At 38.6% G+C, this 25,854-nt stretch overlaps 1 protein-coding gene across 1 annotated transcript; it reads right to left on the bottom strand.

Moving 5' to 3' along the window:
- Positions 1-24,713, bottom strand: otx (orthodenticle; the record flags this gene model as incomplete). Its single annotated transcript, NM_001164888.1, is given in 4 exon segments — positions 1-950; positions 5,727-5,878; positions 8,962-9,313; positions 24,606-24,713. Coding segments are annotated over 3 exon segments (924 nt in total). The 3' UTR covers positions 1-338.
- Between the last annotated feature and the right edge of the window lie 1,141 nt (positions 24,714-25,854).

The raw sequence follows: 25,854 nt of genomic DNA, 5'->3' as shown, positions 1-25,854 counted from the left end.
TGTTTCTACATTAATAGAAATTATTCACCAGAATCTTATCACATTGAAATGTCATCTATTAAATCAGGTTGTTCTGTAACATGTGTATCTCGTTCATTTATACAAAAGAGGAAACTGAAAGGAAAAGGTGGATGCCTCGGCAGATGTACAAAGTATTTAATACAAGCAACTGAGTTAATGATATTGCATGCAACACCTGGTCATTCATAAAAAGGGTTCAACGTGATCCATCTTAGACAAATCAGTCAGCTACAAGTGGTTGATTGCCAAGTGCAAATTTATGATGAAATGTCTTTTTTTTAAAAAAAATTAGTCCGATAACATGCTCTGCTATTCGGCTACAATACTTGAAATTTCCACGACGAGCCATGATCTTTGCTTTCTAAGCAGCTATCGGCGGAGAGTGAACTGTGCATGCCCATGCTGGAGCCCATGCTACCCGTTGGTGTCGCCGGGTTCATATGGTGGGAAGGTTGTAATTGTGACGGTGCTGAACTCATATGTGAACCAGCCATACTGCTGGAGCTCATTTGATTTAGTGTTGTGCCGGGTAACTGCATTGGTGGCAAGTATGATGAGCAATCGATATTGCCGAAATAGGATGACGGTTGGTAATTCTGCGAATAGCCCGGCGACTGTGCGTTGGTCATGGGGTACGTTGAACGTTGCATACAGCTGCTGCTGGACGACAAATGGTCGTTGACTGGGGGCGGGATTGATGCCGGGCTCCAAATACCGTTGCCGTTTGATACCACCGGTGATTTGTACGGCGCTGTCATTGAACTCATAGTACTCATTGCAGACATGCTAGTAGTGGTAGTGGGTGGGGTATCCCTGGGAGGTGGGGAGCCTTTCTTGTGTGTTGGTCTGCTTTTGTTGACATTTTGGCCACCGTTCTGTTTCTGTTGCTCCTGTTGGCGACATTTTGCTCTCCTGTTTTTAAACCACACCTGTGAAATAAAATGAAACAAACACCACGTTAGTCACATTGTGTCAGTCAATTACCAAGTCAATGCCACGTAGAAAGGGACACAGAAACGCATTATGAATAAAGAAACATCGTGATTATGTAAATACCATTTAGCTTTCACACCTCAGTCTGTAACCCTACTACACCTTGTCATTTTACAAGAAAAGAAAACATTTGCTGGAACATTAACACGTATATTCATTGTGTTAGTAAGCTTGTGATATCTTATCTTTCGATGTTAATCTACATTTTACATAACAACAACAGTGGTAAAACTATCACTTTGCACGTGTTCTAAATATGAGAGCAAGACAAACACGCGGCTTAACCCTCATCCTAGCGACGCTGTGTCAAGTTGGCAAAGCTCCTACTACCATTCACCATAACGTAACATGTTCAAAAAATACAGACTCACTATTTAATAATGATATTACAATGTTTAACACCACTTTAGTGTCATAAATGACTTAGCAGTCGTGAAAAAGTACTAAACCATAAACAACTCAGAAAATAGTCATTAAATGAAATGGATTACAATGTAGACAGTTGGCACGGCCACAGGTGTCCACTGCCTCCGGCTATGGCGGTAAAAAGCAGAGCCTCCACCGAGGTTTACGGCACTGAACTACAGAATTAGATTTTTTAGAGTTCTTATACGTCGTAATCCTAACCTAAATTACAAAGCCATTCCCGCTATCAACAACATCAATCATCACATCAGAAATTCACAAATTTACAGCCGATGTAATTAGATACGGTTTCCACATAATCTCGGCTCTGTTGACGGTTTGTCATATTATTACCAGTTATCATCAGCGCATGGAAGAGACTCAACGAATCCTCTACATGCTTGTATACGCAAATAAAACTGTCTGATATATTGTGTCAACGTGTTTGCTGCAAGCCGTCGGGAAGCCACATTCCCTGGTAATTGTATTCTGTGGAAAACTCTTTTGTTTTCCCGGTAGAGGATTTAAACAACGATTTGGACCTCCCTCTGAACGCCTCGGGTCTTTTCGGTAAACGTTTTGGTTGTCAATAGAAGTTTAAAAAGCTGGGAATATCAAAAGGTTTTGATCGAACACTAATTTGTAATGCAGTTTTCTGTGTTTTCGTTATTTGTTTTAATGATGTGTTTCTAGACAGCAGCAAGTAAAGAAAAATAAGTCTAATTACCCAACTAATTAACACCTCGCGCATGTTTATGTTAAAGTAAATATCGTGCTGAATTACAGGTTCAGGACAAAAGGCTCACAGTCACTCTTTTACCACACCTTATCGAGTGATAAAGGATGGCATTTATATCAAATTAATCTCTGTTTGCTTAAATAATTATAAATAATGTCGAATTTCAATGAGATGCAGATTAGGAAAAGACTAGATAAACTACCATACGGAATCACGCCTTCCCTAAAAGAATGTATTTTCTTGAAATTACTTGTAAACTTTTTGAGGACAGAAATGACCATGCCAAGTTTATAAATCCAATAGTGGTCTATGATTGTTTTTGACCCGTACGATTTGGTGAATGAATATGACTGTATCACAATGTTAATAAATTGATTTATAAACAATTCACGTCCGCGGAGGCCAAGAAACTTGAATATAAATACTAAGCGATAAACTTAAAATTGTTTGGAGTACTTAGAAGGAGCGTGTTCAAAGGAAAGAGAAGACAGTGTATGTCCAGACATGCATGCAGATAACTGGCATTCAAATGAATGATTGTAGTGTTGTGAACTACGGTACTAGGCCGTGGGCATTTGAAGATCGCGCAACAATTGCTCTTTATACGTTTTATCACAAACATTGCCGACTTGTTTTGTAAATGAAAGTGTCTTGCAATATTTTGAGTGCCCGCTGTCTTTGATTTTGGGTGATCTGAATAGAATCCATGTATACTCACTCTTTACAATCAACAGACACTTTCAATAAACCCAATAATTGCAATAGTGTTAAACGAGGGTGCTAGGATTATGGGAGTCCCTCGTCATTATAAAATAAAAACGATACCATAATGATATAGTAACACGAATTATATGATTCATCAATTACTTGCGGATGGTATGACAATATGTTTTTTGCCAAAAAGGCAAAACTTGGCACCCGGTAAAATGTATAATTGGTTACTTTCTTTCATCAATGGTTACTAGAACCGTGTTTTATCCTCAGAGCATATTGGTGGGATTAACCACTATATATGGTACTAGAAGCAAATCTTCACACAAATCTCTCGTTTTCATTCGTCATGAAATTACTACCTTCGACCACAATTAATGTCTAATTCGTTGTTGCGTATTAGTTTAACTATAGTCGTCATGGATGTGGGCGTAATCTAGGCCTTGATTGCACATGGGCACAGGTTAATTGTGAATAAGGCAAGAAAAAATGATGAATTATCAGTTTTTGTATTTTTTAACGTTATGCATTATTCTGAAATCAGCGAGAAATTGTCAGTACATTGAACACATTCATGTTAGCCACGTTGTACCTGGAAATGCTACTGTGGCGTGGGAATGCTCAACGTTTCTTTTCAAAATCTCCTCTCTGATTGAATCCTACAGGTATGTAAAATGATATAAGCCGAAATTACTAAGCCCTGTAGCTTGCAAGCTGCATTTTTATTTCTTCTAAAACATGTTACGACTAGCCCTACGCACTGTGTTCTTGAAATAGCACAAAATCTTTTCAAGATCATCGCTCAACATGTAAATGTATTGAGATAGAAAATGGATTGACAGCTCGCGGCTGCTTCGCAAAATGAAGTTGATTTTAATAAATCAAACTTCATGTTCACGTCTTGCGATAACTGTTTGTCATGCTCTGTGTGCATACTGCACGGATGCTCAGATTCGAGCAAAGAACACACCCGTTTCCCAGGTAACCCATTCACAACTGTGCTGGTAACATGTGTATCATTGTTCGTTTTTACTCGGAACTCATGTTTGTCGCTTCGTCCGCAGCACCCCGTCTAATGTCCACCACTCGCCTCAATCACGTTATTAACAATTAAAATTACTATTATAATGAAAACATAACTATGAACAAAACGATTTTCTGGAATATGAAACCACCCTGTTGTGGGCATTTATAAATATGTAACGTTACAATTAAGTGTGCAAATTGAGACAGAAACTGTCTGTCCGAACTGTGAACATGATTGAAAAAAAAAAATTTAAAAGTTTAATTTTAGTTTAAACAAAAACTAGGAGTATTTGATCCCATGATGGAGACTTGAATATCACGCTGTGGCAGTGATAAAGAAAATCCAAATACATGTAAAGGCAGATGTGACTATAACAGTATTAAAATACAACACGATTTGTAAACAACAATTGAGTGTTTGGGTTGTCACATCTTAGTGCAGCGAGGCGAGATATCTTCTCAAACAATGCTTAGAAAGGGATTCCGTTTATTATCCGAAAAATTGGATCAAAATAATAAAGTAGTAGAAAAACCAACTTAAATCTTAGCTTTATGTGAATTATGTGTTATATAGTGTTAATACGGACCCTGGAGGGGAGTATAATACAAATAATACTCTCGTTAAACACGGTAAACCCACGAATCTCGGTACGCAGAAACATGCTTATAACATAAATGTATATCAAACGCTGCTAATTTTAAATTGTTGCAAAATTAGTTTTATTCTAAAAAAATCACTAATCTATACACAATTGAGCTATTATAAGGAGTATTTTTCAGATTTTTAGACTGTTTCATTTTTGTTAACTAACGAATAATTTAGGCAAGCGTTCTATGGAAAGAAACATGTTAGGGAATAATTATCGCCAACGAAATTAACAGTCAACTTTGTCGTGTCTCATATATATTCGTTGCCTCAAACTATTGAAAAAGAATAAAAATAGCCGCAGCTGTTTAGAAATCACAATCTGTCGAAAGAAATCAGTAATTCTAATTGTCTTCCCACCAAAGTCGGGAGGAAAATCTGCAGGCCGTATGGGCACCATCGAGGTTTATATTTGAGCAAAAAAAACTCAATTAATTATTTCGATAAAAGGAAAATATTGTGTTGTTTCATTGTGGCCCTATTTTGATAAATGTGATATCCATACGCAAAAGAATATACACAGCAACCTTTAGCAACTATACTCGCACGAAAACATGGGATTAGAATCCGTGTCCATTCAGCCCGTGCAACGGTTTGTGGGGATTAAAACCCAGATGCCACAACGTGTCACCAATGCAGCACATGAAATCCCCTAATCTTTTTAATTGAAGAATAGAAAAAGCACTACAAATCCTCTCACGTATTGCTTTCTGACTTATGGAAAATTCTCTCAACAGATTTTAAATTAAAATAAATAGTTAAAAACAGTAAAAAATTCCCCGTTTTGATCAATTGTCATGTCTCGATATTGACCCCAGCATTCTAGTTAGCATTCAAATTGTATTCAACATCCATCAGCAACATTGGTGCAGCTGACGCCAATGTGCAACCACACAATCCTCTGTTGACACGCATCGTAGCAACAATATTACGCTCCAATATGAATATTAAAATAAAACTTTCATATTTCGCGAAATGTTATTTTTCCCCCGACACCAACCCGCACGTGCAAACAGTTGTAGCACGAGTGAAGCCGAATTCTCACGTGCGGGAATGATGGCGTATGGCAGAGATCAAAACAGATTAGGCACAAAATAAAGCAGACAGCAAGTCAGTCAGAATAAATAAAATAAAATGATGAATGGACCACATAGAAGCTGAACATATAATCGCATGAACACTCACCTGAACTCGAGACTCGGGTAAATTAATTTTCAATGCGACTTCTTCTCTCATAAATATGTCCGGATAGCGTGTTTTGCCAAACAACGATTCTAAAATATCTAACTGAGCTCTAGTGAATGTTGTTCGTTCACGCCGTTGTTTTCTTGGGTTGCCTGTAAGCCAAAAAAAAGATAGATATAGACCAAAATGTTTAGTACAGCTAGTTATATGGTATTGCCATATTTTGAGATTTACTTTCATTTTTTCGCTGTACAGAAATTCAATTTTCAATATTAAACCACCCTTTTCAGAGTCACTGATTCTATTAATACCCCCAAGCAGGGAGATACAGAGAAAAGTGTAGTGAATTATTGAAATCTTGCTGTCAAAATGACATCAATCCATGGTGGATTAGAAAATCAAGTTATTATTATACACTCTGACGTTAAAATGACTGGTTGCAAATGTCTAATTTTAAAACAACAAAGCAGCTTGTTTTAATCCAAACATCTCGAACAAAGCTGGTATTTATTTTTTGTGGTAAAATATTCTAGGCACTGTGTATACAACGAACACTAAATTTCAGTGGGCGTGTTGTACCCCATCTTTATGAGACCACACCACTTGGTTGCACTACAGCAGGAAACCTGTTGCTCGCCCATATCAATGTAATATAATCAAGGGTAAAACACAAATTTCACTTTAAGTGGTCATTTTATGACAAAATAAATAAATAACGATAATGATACTAGGTGAAAAGTGGAAAGGCCCTCTCCGGGGAGTGCACTGATTGCAAATAGGCGAACACATTTTCATTATTTCCCGCGGGACGTTACTTTTAGTGTCCCACGTAGAAATCGACTGCGTGTAACCTAACTACTCCAATGAAATTGCTTTGTAACATCAGTTATTGAACGAGTTAAAGTAACGTCGGGTCATAAGGGTCACCCCGTAATTCACTTGCGATCAAGACATTATTGCGCCACGATAACATGCTATTTGATTTTTTTGCAATATTAAACAAATAAAGAGATTTATGCCTATTCTAAATTTGTGCTAGCTAAGTTTTTTTAGCTTTCAAACGATATTCGATATTCAGTCATGCTTTCCTAGTAGAACTTATTTTGCCCCGGGCACAACGCTGATTTTGAGTCGTTGCTATTACGGTAAGGGCCAACCATGGAGACCAGTTATCGCGGTGGTCAGATTAAAGGCTTGCAAGACGACGGTAAGTTACACCAATTAAAGTGGCCAATTCGAGATTTTATATAGTCCGAGTTAATCTCGATTGTGGGCATTTCCGCTCTTAAATTTGTTTTGCAAGATACAGTAAAAAATTGAAAGAATGCGAGTATTTGTTTTAATGTGAACAGGGAACGAGTCCGTTGTCATAGGAACACGTTTAAACTAAGCCTGTTCGGAAAGTAGGCTTGATCATCGTAAGTGTTCGTCTTGTGAGAATTAGCTACGCTTACTCTTGTATGTAACGATTATTTATAGTAAACTGTTATTATTAATATAATAAACAGCTTGCAGGGAGAATAGCGAGGGGAGAGATATAGTGAGTGTGCGATACAATCATATAATCTCAGCTTGCTGGGGAAACGGCATATAGGTGTCCATGCTTCTTAAAAAGTTTAAAGCACGCTTATCCCACCAAATAGGCTTAAGTCAAACAGATAGAGACTTTCATCGGTGAGCTTCAGCTTTTTTCTAGTTGGTTGGCCTGCCAGGCAGCTAACTAAGCAAAGTATACTATTTGGATACTTATTAGATTAGATGGCGATTTACAAATCCACTCACTAAAAAGTTGTGAAAAGCAGGTTGAGTAATACGGCGTACATGGAGGATCGAGCGCAACGGCGTCTTGTATGAAAGAAATGTAATTGACAAGGTTTGTTTACATCCATTGTTCAGTACTTTTTTAGTGATTTAACTTTCCATTGTGTGCCACGCAATTTTACCCGTTGATTTACGCTTCCGCTTGGTGGCAAGCCACGTGGGACGACGAACACGGAAACCACACAACTGTTTGGGACGCCACATGTAAAGGAAACAAGGTAAAATATGCTGCCCTTCTCACAATTGCGTCCGCGCTATGTAAACCCCTCCATATCAACTGCATCACTTCCGTACGTCTTTCGTCCTAGTGCATTGCCAAAGTGTTAGTAACATACACATTTTCGAAATTTTGACCATACTCAGTCAATTAAAACAAGCTAATCTGTCATGCCTGCTTCGCCATACTATGATCCAACATGCCAAACATAAATTAAAGCTGCTTACACTTACACCCTTCAGCTTTTACACAACAAAATTGAACAAGGATTCGTTGACTAAACCACCATCGGCATCCAGTGCCATTTCTTTTTACCTTCAAATGGTTTGAAACGTAGGAGTTACCATGTATGTTGGCCAATGCCATAGGCGACTATTTCCATTTAGTGACAATTTCAATGAGTTTGTAAAAGAGGTTGAATAGCACGAATAGGAGTTCAGTGGGTGCCTTTTTGTAGAATTGTCAGCCTGATAGAGGCAATGATTTCCTAATGTTATCGCCACGGGTAAACTAGTTGATTGTACAAAAAGGGACTGTTTTATCGCGCGGTGAAACCATTTGCCCATGAGAGAGTTGGAAAGAAGCCCAAATAATCGGCAATGTCGTTTTGTTCGAAAGCATTCGTTCATGAAATACAGAGGCAATAGAGAAGGCGTTGCTAGGCTTATATCTCAACAATAACGCGTAATTTGGGACATCCCAGAAACGTTTGTAACAACTACAATACTATTGTTTTTGAAATGCCCTTTTTTTTTGGTTACTAAAGAGCGGTAGTTTTCGGACGAGAAGCCATCTCATCAATCTCACCCTTTAAACCCTCGAAATAATAACCAATCAATCGGCTTAGAGTGAGCACAAACTTGCGGCATGCGACTGTTTTAGTTTTCGAGTTGAAATAAATGGCTAAAAGGAGGAGTTTTAATCTGGTAGATAATCATGATGAGAGTAAAATCGTGACGGATTAAGAGTTATGCCGAATCAGATAGCATCTTCTCTGCGCGTCATTGACTGCCGGTTTACGGTAGTGTATAGTATAATAGGCTGTTACGAAATATACACATGCAGTGACAATTTTAGAGGACATAGAATTTATAATGTAATGATCTAATAGCATCACCGAAATGGTCTGTTTTCGAATCTCTCTCGTGTATACACTATATCAGACGCGCAGAGAATCAGTTGAACGGTTGTACATACAGAAATAATGCAAAGGAAGTGGTGCTCTACCGTGAATGATGGTACCTGGGTACATGGCTGGGTGCTGATTGAGCTCCACGGCGTTCGGCGACGCTAAGCTGATCCCGTTGACGCTGTATGGCGCACCAGGCTTCATGTGGGGCAGCGGATAGGACATCATGACGATACCGTTACTATCGCTATACAATACGAGGATTTGATGTGAATGGGTGGACGATCGATCCACTTAGGATATACAGAAATACTGGAAACGACTCCGGAGACAATGAAAGCACACGTCTTGAGTGAAGCAAGTAACAGAAGCAAATGAGATATATGGTCGGGATGCTGCGCACACTTAACGTGTTACTATCTGAAAGAAAAAGGAAACCGGAAGGTGAGAAACTGTTGGGATTGTTGCTAACCGATCAATCACAGCCACGCTCCCCACTGTCGGTAAATATGAATAAAGCGTTAGGATAAATATTGTACCTTATTGTAGCGATATCCAGCAAGAATTAAACAAGTGCCAGTATAATGGTGGATAGCAACTGATCGCGTAGCGTGTGAGACGCCGTGAATGCCTAACACATATGTAGTGGTAGCTGATGACGAAGAGAAATGGTATCAGACGGAGTATAGAGCCACCTGCGGCGTAGTGCTTCACTACAGTGGTTGCAGCCGGTATGATTATGAGAGCCCAAACGAACTACACCACGCACATGAAACTGTCACTTTACATCACATGTCAAAGTTCGCAGCCAATCAGTGGTCAGCATACTGGACAATGCGCACTATTGTGTCAAGCCCTCTCAATGTTCTCTGTACGCATTATTTCCCGTGCACGGGCAAGCAAGTGGATTGCGACCAAAGATATTCATCAGACAATTACACTTTCGTTTTGTGTTATCTTCTTTCAATATGACTTTGGGGACTTTGTGTCACCTCTTTTCGAACAGTAACCACCCCAACACGAGCGAGTTCATGACAATCATAAGTCGTTTAAAACGAGCTTCATAAGTAAGAAGGCGGGTTGTAGAAATGGGCATATACTGTTTTTCACCTAAGTGTTTTAAAAATTAATAAATAAAATGGCTATAAACAAAATTTTGTAACGAATTATTAGTTACCGATTATTTTTTCTGCTCCGAAAATGTTTATTTTCTCCGTATATAGTCAGCGACTAGCAGCAAGGAAATGTAAACGAAAACACACACATGTGACGTGGTGGTGTGACCTTGCTTTGGAAAGCAACCATGAATATTATGCACGCCTACAAATCACAATTGGCAGAAAATGCATAAATGTATTCTACTGGACACGCGTTATTGTGCGCCTATCAGTGAGATATACGGCACGTTAACGATTGGGGCGGGTGGAGTAGAGGCGGAACCGATACCAATAAGTGTTCTGTATGTTTGAATTTCAAGACGACTAAAGTTGGTGACTTTTAATACCATCACAACATGTAGGAAAGTGACACGCTAGCCGTACCAGTACACTAAAGGAAGTTGTTCATTTTTCAAAGTATGCATTACCAGTGTCTTTTCATGGCGCTAGGTTCGAATTACTAAATGTTGTCCTTCCTAGGGTATACTATTGACTGATAGCAACCCCCTGATTGTTTACAGGAAATTTTAGACACATTATTACGAGTGTTATGTTGTATTAATTACACACATTAACAATTATTTGACGCGTCAATTTTGGGTGGCCCAAAGCCGGAGTGACAAGCGTATACACCGGAAACTGACAATTTGTGCGCTCTTTTGCCTCATCCTTTTTGCATAGTGTATATGTGCTTCTCTTCCGGTCGCACGGCATCCGTACAGATGCATCCCGAAATACTTTACACCCAGGAAGTGTGAATGGAAATCCAGAAAAAAAGGTAATAGTATTTTTACACCATGCTTTACTTCCCTGACAACTACAGGTCATCAAAATGTAAATAAGGATTAGTTTTGCGATCTGACGTCATAAATGACATGTAAACAATACAGTGCACTTTACCATTTTTAATTTGCTAAAACATAACGCTTTTCTACGCAAATCGTGATTTCCCTATGGCAATGAGGACATTTGCTCCCCTTTCACGCTCGTTTATTTCAGTGTGCTGTGCATTCTCGTTCTAACTATGAAATCACATCGCCTGGCTGAATCATAGTGAATTTCATTAGTTCTCATTATTCTTCAAATTAATTACCAAACCATATCAATAATGAAAGTGTGTTTTTCTTAAGAAAACCAATCCGCCGGGGACTTGCATGTGATTTGTTCAATTTCATACCGCGCCGTTGATGTTCATTTCTTGATTCAACATTTTTTATTTTTCTTTCTTTCTTCTTAGTATCTATGTAATTTGATGGGAATGGCACTTCCATCGTGCGCATTCAATCAATATTGTTATTGGTACGATCACATAGTTACGATAATACTTAATGTAATAATTTGACGCATTTAAAAAATTCTTTTATGTGCGTTTTCCGCCGATGAGACAATTCTCATCCGCGCTACATGCTGTAATCTGTATACATGTATAAATGATATCGGCAAATTAAAAGTAAATAGTGTGTTTGCGTTGTTTCTATGGCGGAGTACTGACCCCCATGCTACCGATGCGCCAACAATGGCGACCGACCCATGCAGCTCAATGAGCCAAATTTCACTTAAAAAGAACACCGAGCACAAAGAAAGGCATTAGATCGAGTCGTATTTGACTAGCATTTTTGCGTGTGAAAGGAGACGGGCTCTTTGACTGTTGCGTCTCTTAAAAGCCTTCCCGTGTTTTGCTGGGTTAAAACATTCTTCAAGAGAAAGCGTTGGACACTCACACGGCAGATCGCTTTCGACCACTTACACTGGATTCAAAGGTGCGAAAAATAAAGTGCCTATGACTTAATTTTGTAAATTGAAATGTGGTTCTGCAGTCCTGTGTCCCTTTCGTAGTGGTTCTATGACTCAGATTGTCGAATGTCGAGTCGATTGTTCTCGGTATCTGCCCCCTCCCATGTACCGTACACATGTTACGTCCACAGTAAAAGTTACAGATTCTTGTTAGATTGGATCGATCGAATTATGCATGATGTTAGACACAGACTGTAATTTCATGCAAATTATCACCTGATGTCATACAACCAATTACAAGCATTACAAAGAATCACTTCTCCTCGAGACCGACCTTTCCACATCATGACACCCGCCATGGCAACCGACGAATGAAGACGTCGCAAATATTGTAAGATTTACTTTAAGAAGCCGAAAATCCACACGGGGCAAAATGTGCTCTGAAACCTAGACCCTAGCCAAGATGCGGAGGGAGTTGTTTCCTCATGGAGCAGAATAACATATTTTCCAGTCAATTTGATTATAGTAATCGCAAAGGGTAACGCACTTGGGACCGATTTTAACATAAATGGACCTATGGTCAAATCCCTCCAGGACAAACACCGCACATTGATACTTGCTGGTATTTTTTGTTTTTTGTTATTTTTTTTAGAAGAGATTTCGTTGAAATTACATTGTTCTTTTTAAGAACATACATCATGTGTTGCGGGTGGCTGTGTAAATTATATCCCCCCTTTTCCAAATTATAATGGTCGACCCTTTAAACGAGAACCCACTTTCACAACAATATCATCTAAATAATGTATTCAAACGTTAGAATATAATGAAGTATTTCAAAAATAAAAATTCCGGTCTGGAGAATTAAGGGGAAGGACTTTTACAGGCACATAAAGTCACATGACAGTTTGTTCTACCCCCATATTAATTGTAAGTTAGTGTTCCCGAATATCCACCCGGGGCATCATAGTGGGATACCTCAATCATGTGCTCATAAACTTATTCAGTTGACATTTTGAAATTACAACTATAACGCGGTCGTTCTTCGATATTTCGTTCAATACGGTTTAGACGTAAATCCCCACTATAAGCTCCGTCCTTTTAACTATGATCTATGCGTATAATTGATGTCAAAACTTCGATCTTTCTTGACTACTGACTACTACATATACCGGAGTGAATCTCTCTACTATACAAGGTGTACTTACCGGTTATAAATGTTACGTATAACACAAGGCATGTGTTATAACCTACTGTGTCAATTTTACCCAAAATTACCATCCTCATAATATAACGTTGGATGCACCGCGATGGCACAACCAACCATTAGTTCCAGTTGCCTTTGAGTTATTCCAATTTGTTCCCACTCACGATCCCCTTTTTTTTAACAAAATGGTCCGATTTGTACATATCCGATGTCACCCTACTATTTCAAGTAGTGCGGCGGGGTTCAGAGGAGTGGGATGGGGATACGATTTGTGCCGGGTACTTTCAAACACTGGTCTAACTCTTATAACGATAAAGGTCACATTTTTCAGATAGCCATGATAACATTGTTCCATGGATATTGTGGTATAGTTTTCCGATCCGCGGCTTTTCCTTGATCGTTAACGTTCACAATAGAGTTGGGCCGAAAGTCGACATCCAGTTGGCGGTGTAAAGGTGTAATCTCACTTTACTGGATTATGTACATTTTACTTTTCAGTCAAACTTATATCACACTTTTGTATCGATAGCATAAATAACAAATTCTTTAAATTTTTTAATTTCCTCGTTGCCATTTTCAGGGCAGTATGATTTTTTTCATTTGTTTTTACACAACAGATTGGATCGAAGACAATTATTTCTACTATACATGTGTGGTTGTTTATTGAATGGCCGCCTAACAATGAACCCAAATCGAAAACAGCTGTTTGCACGAGCAGTAGCCAGTTTATTAGAAATGCCCCTCCGTCTGCTACAAAGAGAACAATATCGGTAGAAAAAAATGTTATGTTTTTGTACACACATATGTGTCAATTAAGTGTACGCATCAAGCTCGTCTCCAACCCTTTTTATTGATTCAAACATAGACCTTAAACTCCTAAGGTGTACGATTTAAATATGCCGGTATTAGCAGAATCTTGGATCTACAGGCAGGAGAGTTGTATTAAATGCTTCTACACAGGGACTTAAGTTTGCCGAAATAGGGTTTCTAATTGCCGTGATCTAACTCGATTGATTAAATATTTATATGAAAGTACATTTCATTATATGCCGATATACAAACATTAACATGCAAAATTGCAATAATATAGCGATATAGCAGGCTAGCTGAGAGAGATATATTCCAAATCACCGATCGTTGGGACACGATAAAACATAACATGTACGGTACTGTAAATGGCCACAACGGATCACGAAGCTTATCCCCATACCCTGAATCATACCGTTTCCCTTGTCACTGTCGCCTTACACCGGATGTGTGTGTATTTCACGTCTGACACCATTATAATAGAGGCTTTCATCAACACCCATCTGGCTATTGAAAATCATACTTATTGCAAAATACCGTAGTAAATTGTATTGAATTAGGAAAACCCGCTGTTCAATTTAGCAGTGGATACTTCGTTTCATGTTTTTGTTGCGATATAACCAGCACATGATCGGCGCAATGGGGCAGTATAGATGACTTACAGTGTGGGAGAAATCGCAGAACTGACGTATTTATCCCAAACACCGTTAACAACAATCCATATCAATATTTTCTTTTACATAATTACATAAACAAAGCATTAGGCTTCAGACCGATGCATTCTGATCCAAGAGTCACGGCCAATTCGTGACCCGATACAATACTCAGAACACGGATTGTTCCAATTTGACTAATCTTGCCAAGAAATTTGAACCCTTGGAAATCAACAAGGATTTTTTATGTATTCGCCGATATAGTCACACGACAATACTACGAGGTATTGGCCACCAGGTGAAAAGGGCTGAAACATAGCATATTTATATAAAATATGCACCACACTTCAACCGAGATCAAGACCGTCGCTTACAATATTCACATCGATGCCAACAATATTTATTATCGTATAATTAACATATACACAGATACAACAATTGTTCTTCACTACCCAGAAATAAACATCGCACACTTGCACAACATGGATTTTGTAAATACGGTCACTATGAGCGGCGTGCCTCTCCAAAACGTCACCCGGGGTCACAGGTCACACGACATGAATACAATATTTAAATTTAGCCTACAATCATGCAACTTTCTGTATAAATATATATTACCGACGATGACCACACAAAAAAAATGTTACAAAAATCGTAGGAAAAATTTAAACTGATCATTCTACAATTTATGTGTGATAAACAAAATTTAAACCAGGGGCATGATAAGACAACGGCCTAATTTATTATTAAAATAATGGAGATTATTAACATATCTGAAGAGCGGCAACGAAACTACTTTCCTAAATATATTTTTAAAGCAAAATCGCCCCAGTGTGTATGGAATAGTATGAACATCACATCTCCTTGTTTATTGGGTTGATCACGTGACAGTTGACATAATTTATTTTAGCAGAGAAACACCACAAACTAAATTCTTTAATCGTATGATCAAGAAATTAAAAAGTCTAAAATATCCGTTACTTTTCTTCACGAACCCAACTACGCTCGTTTATTGAAAGTTTCATTTGACAAGATTTAGATACAGTAAACCACAGGTCAACATATGTTTCTTTTGCCTCAATATATAAAATATTAAGTTGAGTTATTGTATAAATAAGAAAAAGAGCTTTTATATTAGTATGTGTGTGTGTTTGTGATTGAAAACAAACACCCTTCCATCCGGAACCGCACAATTTAAGTAGCACCGTGCGGTCCGACCAACGCTCAGTCATGCATTTTGTGGAAGTGCGCGTCCCCATAAATAAAAGACAGATAATTCAATGTATTGTGTAATTTCACGATATTCGCCGACACCGGCTACCAACTCATTCCCGGATTTTGGAGTATGCCGCAACTGTATGGTTATCAAACCGCACGCGATATCTGCCTTAGGAGTATGAGTAACTGTCACGAATCACGAAAAGTTAAAATTGCTGTTTTTGACCATATACCTTCTGTGACACAAACACTACGGGCGTGATTTTTATTATTTCTATTAAACTGTTTTTTTTTTCACTTGAGATTCGTTAAAGAAACACGTTTTTGAAATGGATGCGGGTGCCTCTGTATATTCATTAGAAACCAACTAGTGCTGTCTTGAATTGTCTTGTGATATCGATACGTGTTCGCGGGGCCCGCTGTTATATGAAACTGGCGGACTGTTTGTTGATCACAACAATGTCTATTGAAAAGACAATACATAGAGTTTTATCCTGGCTACCAGGATAGTTAATTAATAAAGCCAACGTGTTTATTTTTTTCAAGGAATTGTCTTTATTGTAAATTTCTAAAGAAACGACAATTTTACATTGTTATTTAATCAAGAGAGAGAAAAAATAGTCACGTGCGTGGAATAACTTAAAGATTGTGAGGGCAGAAGATGATCGATTGTAACCAAGAATTGACAAGACACGTCGGGCAACACCTGTGTAGTATTTCATTCATCTATGATCTTTTCGTTTACATAAAAAATGCTCGAGGATGTAAGTTTAACTTCGCCGTCCGCCATTGTTTTCTTTTTGTAACACTATGATACCAGTATTTTTGTTTTCCAATACTATTCTCAATTATTTTCGACCAGGTTGGAGATTATGAGAAATCCAGCTTGTTGTTAAAGAGACGGGTATAGTTTAACACTGCATATTAATCCATTCCCAGGATAAAAATAACCAACAGATCCCCAGAGTAGAAAAACATCTTCCATCATTTTTTTGCTTATTGACAGGGATTTGGTTTAGCAGGGAAACGCAGGCATGATTTCAAAGTAACAGGTATATGTTTTCAGGTCTCGAGATAGCAGTTCCATTGACAATAATGTCGTTTGGCCGGTTAACTAGGGAATGTCTCGTAATTACTCACGTAGAGCTCTATACATGGGTTTGCATAGAGTCCAATTTGCCATTCACTCCATTCGTCAATCACTACATAGAATCTAACGACAAATAGGGTGCACCTTTCAGATTGATAGGGGACAATAAGACAGGGTATAATGAACCTCCACCGGTATTAAAAAGACTACCTACCGTGGTTTTGAATAAGTAGGTACAGTCTAAAGTTGAGGACAATGTCCAGCATTTGTTAGCCTCTGAAATCTGGTTGAGAAAAATTAAAACGGCACCTACTCACAAATATTGGGGTTCAAAGGAGTGGGGTGGACAGCCCCTGTCTCATATAAACATGTATTCAGTAAACAGGGATGCTGTTGTCACTGGTGCAACCTGGGAAAGCGCCTGAGTATCATTACAAATTCAAGCTGCTCAACAACAAACAGGTCGCACGAGCGAGGAATATTACGCACACGGATCAACCATGATCCGTCCGTAAATACAATCAGGGACAATGAGTACATTTCCAAAGCAAATAACTGTGTGTAGTCGAATCAAACATGACTGATGACGCCTTCCAACAAAAAATGTTTTGCGATATTTCTCACGATCAGAAATTATTATTCACTCCACATATTGAACGTTCATATTAATTATTAATTAAAAAAACGGGCTTACCGAGTTAAATCATAACCTGGATTTGAAACACACTTTTGTGGCAATAGTCGCTATTTTCGGACAGGATGGAAATAAAAGAGGGCTAGAGCAGCTGTGGCAGTGTTTATACCTAATATGATATAGCACTTGCAGGTCTGTAGTGGCGTGGAATAGTAAAGTCAGAACAACGGACAGTAATATGAAAATACGGTACCCACGGTATACACAACTCATGAGTACACTGGGCTTCATTACACTTGCCAGTTAATTTAAATATCCATGGAAACAGGATGCCCACTTTTAGCCCATGAGACACACATGACTTGGTACAATCGATCCATCGTCAGAGAACACCGTGTCCCATTAGGCTGGTATCGTTATTACACAAATCTAAGCTTGTTGTCTGTCAAATTAACATGAATGAAGTGTACAACAAAAATCAACTCTATATACTTAGGTATGGTAATACATTGTGACCCCAGCTGTATTAAACATCGCGATGCTTAATCCGGGCAAAGGCACTACGGATTTCACGCAAACCTCCTCTTGCTATACGAAAACTGTCAGTAATTACCTCAGAATCATTTGCTAATAAAAATTCTTTTACTGTAACAGTGAATAGCTTTAACTATCAGCACGTGGTAATTGGTGTGTGATGGGTTTATCCCCAGAGAAACAAATACTCAGTGATCATTTATGTGAAGTAATTAATCAAATACTTAATTGGGACATTAACAAATTAATCATAAATCTCACTCCCACCCTCTCATCACTAATTTCAAAATGTGTTATTTCATTTTTATTGCATTTTGTAGTTTCATTATATTTCACAGCGTTTTAATTCACAATATGTTGTCGATGACATCGTTTGCGGCGCGATACACTGCACATATTGAAGACAGGCGACGAACAGTGGGGTTTGGTCAAAATATTTAGCTAAACAATAAATAACCGCCAACCCATCGGACTCGAAGTACAGCGTATACGCTTTATAGCACGCCCGCGGCGAGAGTGGAAGAAAGAAAAACATACGCACAAAGCGTACGTATTACAGAAAATGCATACTTGACAAAGCAATTTGTTTGACATATTTAAATTAAAGTTTTTTTTTTGTGTATGTGTAAAGTATGACATTGAAATTGATCATGCTTTCAATACGCTTCGTGTATATTAATACAGTATCTAGTAAAATAACACAAGTGTTAAGCATATAAACATATGACACGGGTCCCGTCCTCCACGGTAGCAACTCACTTACAAGTGATCATGATTGATGCGAGTTTTATTGGCTACTTGACAAGAAGTAAATAAAAGACCTCTCCGTACCTCGCTCTTTTAAGCGTAAAGTTGGGCGCTACAAGTTTACGGTATGTTGGCAAAACGCAATTTGATAAGGCGAACATTGTGTCTAGGCCTGAAAGGTATAGTGTATACCGTCATAGGAGTCCAATGAATGCCCAGTCAGACTCGAGTTTCGTTGACATGTTTAATGCGAGGCGGACAGTCGAAAAAAAATGACTAATCTGCGATCACCGCTACATCTAATAATAACATAATTGATCTGAAAATCAATCACCTAATCGATTCTGTAGGTAACTTTTAAAGATAGGATGAATTTAGGCTAATTAATAAGAGGAACATTACGCGACCTAGGCCAGCATGCGGTGATCTACACACATAGTTCAACCTTGAAGACATCATATAGACACCATTATCATTGGGGGAGAATGGTGGAAAATGGTTGCAAATAACATTATGGAATAGTGTTTCCTTTGCCCGCGGTAAAACACAGAGTAAGGAGGTTAGAACAGTGGATGAGAGAAACCATCTAGTGTGATCTAATAAAGGGGCAAATTGGAATGTTATTAAGTGCACTTCAGCTGATTGAAATGGCTTTAATTTTCAAATATCGCTATTACCAACATGATTTTAAAGCGGAATGGTCGTGCTAATCTTTTTTACACTGCAGTGCATTTGCCAAATTATGTCTCAATCTTCTTCATGTGGTATACATATTTTTGCAACCCGACGTGCGTGTGCGTGTATGTATGTGTGTGACAAGAGATCGGATGAGTGCACGGCATAGTAATAGTATTTCCGATCAAGTACCGATAAAAATTATCAAGAAGTTCAGAAAGAAGAATCTCAGCGAAATATGGTTCTGATTTACTTGTGGAAAGAAGTTTTTTTTAAATTATTTAGTGGGTGATTGAAAGTTGGGGGGCGACAGATGCTGGTTTGAAACCCAAGGGAATTAAAACGGTCGCAAACTAGGTAGGCTTAAATCGACACAGCAGTATTCAATGTGTTCCCTCGCCCCTTTCATTGCATCGCTTGCTCATATCAATGTAATTTATTACATGAGAATGGAGTGGCACACCACTTAATTTGTTCTATATTTTTAATTTACTTGGTGTTCATTTGCCAGTATTTTCTCAGTCTTTGATTTGCCCTGCTCCCGTCACAATCAACAATGGAGCAGCGTGTACGCGGTAATCAGTAACTATACAACAAACTCATTAACATGCATGTGCCCAGTCCTAAAATAAATTACTTTGGCGAATAATACATTTTAGCAAGATAAATCCTGGCCAATGTAGAGTTTTGAAAATATATCAAAACACCGGAAATTTGGGGGAGGTGACATTAAACAGGTAACCGGAAATGTATCCAGTCTCCGCTGATGTCTATTTTTATTATATTAATGTGTACCTTAATAATCAATTCAATAATCAATTTAGACCCTATGGTTTACGATTTATACCAATTTTCATAAAATTATATCTACAAACATTTAGATAATTAAATTTACAAAATTATTATTTGGAACAGTGACCTGAATCTATTGGGATTTGCATCGCTAACCGCTAACAAGGGAGATACAAATCCGCCTAGCAGAGCGGCAGTGGCCGGGAAGAAAGAAAAACACTGATGTACTACGCCCGAAAAATTAGATAATTGGCTAGTTGGGAATTTCGAACTGATTTAATTGATCAAAATATTGAGGTTTCCTGACGCTTTGTTGAAAACGATACCGTATTTATTGGTGGCTTGGGGGTGAGTGGAACTGGGTACTAGTATGCCGTGGTGTACACAAACATATCCATATTCCCGTCTCGTCTATTTCAGTCATACATGTTCTTTACCCTAAATTTGCGTTGGGTAAATCGTGACATCAATTGCTACACTGTGCATGCGACAGACAAAATAGACTACAAAATTCATAGCAGTCAGTTGTTTGTTTCTTGGAGTCTATGTAAAAACATATTGCGGGGAAGGCTCGTTTATCGCGTAGCGGACTCGAATATTAAAAGCAGGTCGAAAATCACTACGTCGGACTCCCGATAGCTGTGTTACGCCACGAAAAGCTGTGATTTATTATTTTTTTCAGTTGATAATTATAAGATACGTTAATCAATAATTACATTATGTGGATAACGCTCGTTTCCGCTTGGGACTGTGGAGGAATAGGAGGCGGGATAATATTATAGTAGGGGCTTCTACAATTCGTACATACTGTACGTGGAATTTGCCCTTTCGTTCCACCGGAGTGTTTAGTTTGTTATGGCGGACATTCAGTTGTTCGGGTAGGTTTATCCAAATCAAAACAATACATCGCCGAGTACATCTACGAAATTCAAAGTAGTTGCTCGGAACTGACGACAGAAACACGGGAACATAAATACAGCAAAGTAATGTCTTTCCAAATCGATATCCAATATACTCAACCGCATATCAGTGTGATTCAGTATGTTTTCGTCACGATTTCGATTCGCCGTACTGATAAATAAAGCTGACACGCAGCAGCAGTTCGGCATGGCTGGACAACTTGAAGCCAAAATAGGAACGTAGACATTTTAATTTTCCACGTCTAAGGGGCTGGAGGCGATCAGCAAAATGAACAATGCTCTTCAGCTAATGAGTTTTTTGTTTCGCCATGCTTTAACTATACTGCACATCTTAAGAAGTGGCCGTACTACACCTTACGCTCCATGGAATAGTTAACGGCCGCCATAAATCCAGTATTTTCTAAACAAATAATTATAACACTGTTTCTTCGTGTATTTGTTGACTCAACATTTGCCCCCGCATGTGCACTCATCACTCATTAATTTTACTCAATTTCTTTTTTGCCAGAATCCACATTGAATGTTTAATGATTTGCACAAATTAATCACAGCGGTCGTCTTTTACAGTCACCAACCTTCTAATTCACTCTTCTCACGGTACGCTGACAAATCTTGGTCTCAAAACCAATGATTGCCTATCATAGCGACCATTTCTTAGGGGCACATCGCAAAGGAGATACCAATCGAACATTAAATATGCACATTTCAATATGGACGGTCGGTGTGTCGATTACAGTGAATAATTAACAACAATAACCATACATTTTTGGAATTAACTTGAGATAAATATCTCAATGTTCATTCACTCAATGTGAAAGTATTCGTCGACATAGAATAGTTATCTTGTTTTTATCATGAAACTATTTTAAAAGTGAGAGAACTTGAAATTGTCAGTGTTAGTCAAGATGATATTTTCAAATGACCAGTTCAGTCGGCCGATCATGACAACGTAAACAGTTGTGCTTAAGCTTGGAATTACTATTAAATGTCATGGTCGATCCATCCTTATCGAGAATATACTGGCATTAATAACCCTGTGTAAATGTATTTACAACCCTAGTTTAAAAGAGTAGTTGCAATTGAAAGGACAAGTCGCAAAAGGTTCTGTTGTAGCGTCGAGGTTGTGAAAACTTGACTCCTATGTGGCGTCCAAGACAGCCGCCATCTTGGAAGAAATGCCAGGTTGCAGACTCGATGATAGTATGGCTTATTCTTGCTATATCGATTGACCGTTGCAGTTTCAAGGCGGAATTAGTTATTTTATTGTTATATTATTATATGTTTTTAGTCTTAATTCGTATGACCGTTGAACATCTTGGGCGTGCAACTCATAGAGAGCACTGGAAACCGTGAGCTATACCTGATACATTTCGCCGATAGTGGTGTTTCTTTCACCTGTTATTCGTTACGAACTTACTATGTGTTTACATGCCATGATAATCAAACACCTACGGGATTGTCAAATTAACGAATTCAAGAAGGTAATTTAAAAAATTCGTTGAAATGTGTTAATGGTGAGCTGTTTTTACTTTAGTCGTCGACCAATCATAATGACTAGTGTCATTTATGCGATTTGTTTTTAAGTTTAGTACAAGGTAGTGAATTGCCGATGATACTGTATGGTGTACACTATGCCCATACATGCACTTTTCATGTGTGGTCACAATACAATATGCACAACAATAGTGTGTCTAATAGGCAGTGTTTTATCCCGCCCAAACGCAGCGAATTTTTCTATTCTTGAAATACGGACAAAGACATTTCACTCAATTCGAGCTGGGGTACGTATTATGTTGTATATATGGAAACACCTTGAAAAGCAACCCATATCGTGTCGGTTAGTTTTCAACTTAGCACGGTAAAGTATTAGTACAAAACAACACGTGACTGGTGGTGAGGAAACCTTACAAACGTATCGCGCTTATAAATCGACTTAGTGAAACTTAGCAACGGATGGTTTCTAAGCGTTTTATCAAGTTCGTTGACTTTTTTGACAGAATCCGCGTTACGTAAACTCTTTACTGTTTTGTTTTTTTTCTCTCCGTTTTACGACAGCTACTTGTCTGACTAACAAAATTTCTGATCGTTCATTTGTGTTTGTCTTTTTCTTTCTCTTTGCAATGAAAGTCAATCGTATCGGCGTTATTTTGTAATACAAGGCGGTTACGATAATCCTTTTTCTTTACTGCTGTGAATGAATGATTGTCTGTAGCAGTAAAGACAATAACACACGATGTACTGGAATAAAGACCGGTGCTATATCAAGTACTAAAGAAGAAAGGCATAGACCAAACGGCACCATTGAGTGACGTCTGATTAGATTGTAAGTTAGGGTAATTGCATTTAGAAGGTAAAAACACAGCACAGGGAGGGTGGCAAATTACTCTTCAAACTTCCTGGTCTTTCCATCTAATGATATTTCACTAGTTGGGTGACCTTGTGATAATGTAAACTACTTTGAGGTGGAACTATGTGCAAACACCACCAATATGTTTTAAAAGTCATCATAAAAGTGGGTGTGTCCAATGCTACCTGTTTTCTATCTCATGCCTCTGCTGTATCGCATTTTCCGAAGAAGAATCTAATCAGGAGACATGAAACTAGCGAGTGCATGCATATTGCCGGAGTCAACTAAGAGTAAACCCTTATTTAGTACACTAGCACTTGCTCGGCACAAGCACCAGATTACAGGCCGGCCCTATCCAATATGACAAAGCGGGTCAAGCTGATTTAATCATTCTAAAAATTCGTGGCGCGGTAACCTATGTTACCCCAGCCATGCATTTTGACACGAAGATGCAGGGTCTTTATTCGCACCATTGTCGGCTTTCGAGGACTAAATTTGACGGGTGGGCACCCTACTTGAGTGACGGTCTCCGCCTTCGTAATTTGCTGTATAATAAACAAGGCTTGTTTATTGGTCGACTGGTGTGTTGTCATCAAGGTGTGAATTGTTTTGCATTAACTAGCGAGTCCGAAACTCATCACAAAACAATGGGAGAAACAAATGCTGATTATTGGATCCTTTCCTTGATTCCAAGATAATTACTATCCTTATACTGCCATTAAAAATATTTTTTCGTTCAGTCGGGAACCGCGTCAAAAACGACCGATTCGTGGCTTCGATTATATGGTGGTGAATATAGCATATCTCTTGAAAAGCCCGGCCGATTGTAAGAGTTGGAAGATTCGAAAACGTTAATGCGTTTTCGCACCTTATTTAAAACAACATTTTAAACACAATAAACATGATTAATTTTTACGACACACCATTCCGTCAAATGCCCGTAAGTCGTGACATTCCCTCGCTATACGGGAATTAACGACACACTCCCTAGGTATGAAGACCACTAATGCAGCGCGGTCACTACCTAAATAATGGTGAATATGTTTTCTCGTTTGCATTATTCCTCGGCATGCGTGCTCTGCTTATTGGGGATACATGTTCGACTCTAACACAGGTCGATGTCGAAGTAAACATACAACTCACTGACTGCATATAACGTTTCAACGTTTTGATAGCGTGGAATATTTGTAACGTACTCACCGTTTGCTCACAGGTGTGGTGCTCTATGTCTCTGGTTAGTAATCTGTTGTACTGGCTGTGATTGCGTACCAATCGTTCCAAAGTAATAGAGTACTGCTACTACTTCCAATCTGTCATTACAAGGAAATGACCAAAGTTAGTATACATAATCGACCAGAGGGTCTGCCAACATACATGGAAAACGGAGTACAGTGCAACTGCCGGTATTATAGCATATACATATATATATATATATATATATACCCGCAGTAGAGACCGACCCCGCGTGTAGACTCTAACCGAGTACTAACTCGGACTAAACTCCACTACAACGCTACGACACAGCTGAATGGTTAATTGAGAAGGTAAGCTGAAGCTAAAACAAGGCTTAACCTTGTTAAAGGCAAGCTTACGTCGTGTAAATGCGAAACTGATTGTGATTGATCACCTTCACACGCTCGTGCTCGCTCTCAGACTGGACGACGTATATAATAGTATTAGATTTACAGTAAGCCCCTCTCATGAAACAGAGGTGCTAGCGGTGACCAATCAGAGCGCGCCCTATCCCACTACGTCATCACAAATGAAAAGCATTGTATCGATCCGCACGCTGTACTCGACATCTGTATACTTTCATCATGAGGCATTGATTATGGGACTAGATTTCCCATAATTTGTTTACATTTTTACTCGTCGTATATTGAAATATCAGCCACCGGCGTGAACATTTTCAGGCAGATTTAACCAACCAGTTGAATGGGACACAGATTTAGTTTTCAACCGCTACAGAACGTGGAACAATGCAATACTTTATTATTCACCTTTTGACTTCAATCCTTCATTGAAAATACAAATCCGACCACCCCTTCTCGTTAGCAGTGTTTACTGTTAGTATGATTATAAGTCACATCGACTAATTCTGTAATGTATTGTCAATACTGTATAATTGAGATTATGTACATCTTAACAACTACCTGTTGGATTTTGTACACGCGTACATGCTGTGGGCGTGAGTAAAGCGACGATTTATAGAGTAGGAGGGTGGAGGGGGTAGTAGTAGATATTAAATGGTGATAGTGAGAGAACGATGTAAGCTGGAAATAAACCACTGTCGTTAAAAGCCATGCTTGATAAAGTACTCAAGTGTCGCATCACGGCTTGGTGATAAGTGGTTAGTGATGGGTCATCAGGCAAGGCACGTTCTAATACGGCATAGCGTAGTCTTTCACAGCAACACAGTCCACAAATGAGGTTTTTATTATGACAAATG

Source organism: Saccoglossus kowalevskii, chromosome 2, assembly GCF_978046115.1.
Source record: "Saccoglossus kowalevskii chromosome 2, keSacKowa6.1, whole genome shotgun sequence".
Lineage (NCBI taxonomy): Eukaryota > Metazoa > Hemichordata > Enteropneusta > Harrimaniidae > Saccoglossus > Saccoglossus kowalevskii.
This window is presented reverse-complemented; position numbering and strand designations above follow the sequence as displayed.